Consider the following 5,000-nt stretch of genomic DNA (forward strand, 5'->3'; position numbering starts at 1 on the left):
ATCACAGCGCAGTCGTTCACAGTAGCAACGTCCAATCACAGCGCAGTCGTGTACCATAGCAGCATCCAATCACAGCGCAGTCGTTCACAGTAGCAATGTCCAATCACAGCGCAGTCGTGTACCATAGCAGCATCCAATCACAGTGCAGTTGTTCACAGTAGCAACGTCCAATCACAGCGCAGTCGTTCACAGAAGCAATGTCCAATCACAGCGCAGTCGTTCACAGTAGCAACGTCCAATCACAGCGCAGTCGTGTACCATAGCAGCATCCAATCACAGCGCAGTCGTTCACAGTAGCAACGTCCAATCACAGCGCAGTCGTGTACCATAGCAGCATCCAATCACAGCGCAGTCGTTCACAGTAGCAACGTCCAATCACAGCGCAGTCGTGTACCATAGCAGCATCCAATCACAGCGCAGTTGTTCACAGTAGCAACGTCCAATCACAGCGCAGTCGTTCACAGTAGCAACGTCCAATCACAGCGCAGTCGTGTACCATAGCAGCATCCAATCACAGCGCAGTCATTCACAGAAGCAACGTCCAATCACAGCGCAGTCGTGTACCATAGCAGCATCCAATCACAGCGCAGTCGTTCACAGTAGCAACGTCCAATCACAGCGCAGTCGTTCACAGTAATAACGTCCAATCACAGCGCAGTCGTGTACCATAGCAGCATCCAATCACAGCGCAGTCGTTCACAGTAGCAACGTCCAATCACAGCGCAGTCGTTCACAGTAGTAACGTCCAATCACATCGCAGTCGTACACCATAGCAGCGTCCAATCAAAGTGCAGTTGTATTCTGTTCTATTTTTTTATTCTGGTCTATTCTATTCTGTTCTAAGATATTCTGTTTTATTATATTTCAATCTTTTCTATTCTATTCTGTTCTAATTTTTTATTGTTGTCTATTCTATTCTATTCTATTCTATTCTATTCTATTCTATTCTATTCTATTCTATTCTATTCTGTCTTCATAAATAAGTATCTTTGTTTTCCAGTAAAAAACTGGAAAACAAAGCGCAGTTGTACATCAATTAAGTGTGTGTGTGTGTGTGTGTGTGTGTGTGTGTGTGTGTGTTGAAGGTTTCGGTAAGGAGTTGTTCGAGTCGGATCTGGACCGGATAATGGATCATGTGGAAATGGCCATGGAGATGGTGCCGGTTCTGAAGAACGCTGACATCATCAACATCGTGTCCGGGCCGATCACATACACACCGGACCTGCTGCCCATGATCGGGCCGCACCAGGGAGCCCGCAACTACTGGACCGCCATCGGCTTCGGGTCAGCACCACATCTGACAGACATCACAGAATCATTACGACTGACGTGATGACTGACATACGTGAGGTGTGATTGACAGGTACGGCATCATTCACTCGGGAGGAGTGGGGAAGTTCCTCAGCGACTGGATCATGAGCGGTGAACCCCCGTATGACCTCATCGAGTGTGACCCCAATCGCTACGGCAACTGGACCACCGTCCCGTACGTGTGCGCCAAAGCCAGGGAGTCCTACGGCTTCAACAACGTGGGTGAGTCACGTGACAGGAAGAGGCGTGTTTGCTGGAATGATGCTGGAATGATGATCTGTGTGTGTGACTGGTTTCAGTGGGAATCCCAAAGGAGGAGCGTTTTGCTGGTCGCCACGAAACCCTCAGAACACCCTAATAACCGCATAGAAACAGCCTAAAACACTCAGAACATCCGAGCAACCGTATAGAAACAGCCTAAAACACTCAGAACACCACAATAACTGTATAGCAACAGCCTAAAACACTCAGAACACCACAATAACTGTATAGCAACAGCCTAAAACACTCAGAACACCACAATAACTGTATAGCAACAGCCTAAAACACTCAGAACACCACAATAACTGTATAGCAACAGCCTAAAACACTCAGAACACCACAATAACCGTATAGCAACAGCCTAAAACACTCAGAACACCACAATAACCGTATAGCAACAGCCTAAAACACTCAGAACACCACAATAACCGTATAGCAACAGCCTAAAACACTCAGAACACCACAATAACCGTATAGCAACAGCCTAAAACACTCAGAACACCACAATAACTGTATAGCAACAGCCTAAAACACTCAGAACACCACAATAACCGTATAGAAACAGCCTAAAACACTCAGAACACCACAATAACCGTATAGCAACAGCCTAAAACACTCAGAACACCACAATAACCGTATAGCAACAGCCTAAAACACTCAGAACACCACAATAACCGTATAGCAACAGCCTAAAACACTCAGAACACCACAATAACCGTATAGCAACAGCCTAAAACACTCAGAACACTCTAGCAACCGTATAGAAACAGCCTAAAACACTCAGAACACCCTAGCAACCGTATAGAAACAGCCTAAAACACTCAGAACACCCTAGCAACCGTATAGAAACAGCCTAAAACACTCAGAACACTCTAGCAACCGTATAGAAACAGCCTGAAACACTCAGAACACCCTAGCAACCGCATAGAAACAGCCTAAAACACTCAGAACACCACAATAACCGTATAGAAACAGCCTAAAACACTCAGAACACTCTAGCAACCGCATAGAAACAGCCTAAAACACTCAGAACACCCTAGCAACCGTATAGCAACAGCCTAAAACACTCAGAACACCACAATAACCGTATAGAAACAGCCTAAAACACTCAGAACACTCTAGCAACCGTATAGAAACAGCCTAAAACACTCAGAACACCCTAGCAACCGTATAGCAACAGCCTAAAACACTCAGAACACCACAATAACCGTATAGCAACAGCCTAAAACACTCAGAACACCACAATAACCGTATAGAAACAGCCTAAAACACTCAGAACACTCTAGCAACCGTATAGCAACAGCCTAAAACAATCAGAACACCCTAGCAACCGTATAGAAACAGCCTAAAACACTCAGAACACCCTAGCAACCGTATAGCAACAGCCTAAAACACTCAGAACACCACAATAACCGTATAGAAACAGCCTAAAACACTCAGAACACTCTAGCAACCGTATAGCAACAGCCTAAAACAATCAGAACACCCTAGCAACCGTATAGCAACAGCCTAAAACACTCAGAACACCCTAGCAACCGTATAGCAACAGCCTAAAACACTCAGAACACCACAATAACCGTATAGAAACAGCCTAAAACACTCAGAACACCCTAGCAACCGCATAGAAACAGCCTAAAACACCCAGAACACCACAATAACTGTATAGAAACAGCATAAAACACTCAGAACATCCGAGCAAACGCATAGAAACAGCCTAAAACACTCAGAACACTCTAGCAACAGCATAGAAACAGCCTAAAACACTCAGAACACCCTAGCAACAGCATAGAAACAGCCTAAAACACTCAGAACACCCTAGCAACCATATAGAAACAGCCTAAAACACTCAGAACACTCTAGCAACTGTATAGAAACAGCCTAAAACACTCAGAACACTCTAGCAACAGCATAGAAACAGCCTAAAACACTCAGAACACTCTAGCAACCGTATAGCAACAGCCTAAAACCCTCAGAACACTCTAGAAACAGCATAGAAACAGCCTAAAACACTCAGAACATCCAAGCAACAGCATAGAAACAGCCTAAAACACTCAGAACACTCTAGCATCAACATAGAAACAGCCTAAAACACTCAGAACACCACAATAACCGTATAGCAACAGCCTAAAACACTCAGAACACACTAATAACTGTATAGAAACAGCATAAAACACTCAGAACACTCTAACAACCGCATAGCAACAGCCTAAAACACTCAGAACACCACAATAACCGTATAGAAACAGCCTAAAACACTCAGAACACCACAATAACCGTATAGCAACAGCCTAAAACACTCAGAACACTCTAGCAACCGTATAGAAACAGCCTAAAACACTCAGAACACCACAATAACCGTATAGAAACAGCCTAAAACACTCAGAACACTCTAGCAACCGCATAGAAACAGCCTAAAACACTCAGAACACCCTAGAAACCGTATAGAAACAGCCTAAAACACTCAGAACACCACAATAACCGTATAGAAACAGCCTAAAACACTCAGAACACCACAATAACCGTATAGCAACAGCCTAAAACACTCAGAACACTCTAGCAACCGTATAGAAACAGCCTAAAACACTCAGAACACCACAATAACCGTATAGAAACAGCCTAAAACACTCAGAACACACTAGCAACCGTATAGCAACAGCCTAAAACACTCAGAACACCCTAGCAACCGTATAGCAACAGCCTAAAACAATCAGAACACCCTAGCAACCGTATAGCAACAGCCTAAAACACTCAGAACACCCTAGCAACCGTATAGCAACAGCCTAAAACACTCAGAACACCACAATAACCGTATAGAAACAGCCTAAAACACTCAGAACATCCTAGCAACCGCATAGAAACAGCCTAAAACACTCAGAACACCACAATAACTGTATAGAAACAGCCTAAAACACTCAGAACACACTAATAACTGTATAGAAACAGCATAAAACACTCAGAACACTCTAGCAACCGCATAGAAACAGCCTAAAACACTCAGAACACCCTAGAAATCGTATAGAAACAGCCTAAAACACTCAGAACACCACAATAACCGTATAGAAACAGCCTAAAACACTCAGAACACCACAATAACCGTATAGCAACAGCCTAAAACACTCAGAACACTCTAGCAACCGTATAGAAACAGCCTAAAACACTCAGAACACCACAATAACCGTATAGAAACAGCCTAAAACACTCAGAACACACTAGCAACCGTATAGCAACAGCCTAAAACACTCAGAACACCCTAGCAACCGTATAGCAACAGCCTAAAACAATCAGAACACCCTAGCAACCGTATAGCAACAGCCTAAAACACTCAGAACACCCTAGCAACCGTATAGCAACAGCCTAAAACACTCAGAACACCACAATAACCGTATAGAAACAGCCTAAAACACTCAGAACATCCTAGCAACCGCATA

The 5,000-nt window shown here is 44.0% G+C and overlaps 1 protein-coding gene across 1 annotated transcript in view; it reads left to right on the forward strand.

Annotated features, from left to right (window-relative positions):
• dmgdh (dimethylglycine dehydrogenase) overlaps positions 1 to 5,000 on the forward strand; it is a 24,983-nt gene that overhangs the window by 12,148 nt on the left and 7,835 nt on the right. The window contains exons 7-8 of the mRNA XM_079847226.1: positions 1,086 to 1,284; positions 1,364 to 1,533. Coding sequence (XP_079703352.1) covers positions 1,086 to 1,284; positions 1,364 to 1,533 — 369 coding nt within the window. The remainder of the gene's footprint in view (positions 1 to 1,085; positions 1,285 to 1,363; positions 1,534 to 5,000) is intronic.

Source organism: Squalius cephalus (genome assembly GCF_949319135.1).
Source record: "Squalius cephalus genome assembly, chromosome: 17".
Lineage (NCBI taxonomy): Eukaryota > Metazoa > Chordata > Actinopteri > Cypriniformes > Leuciscidae > Squalius > Squalius cephalus.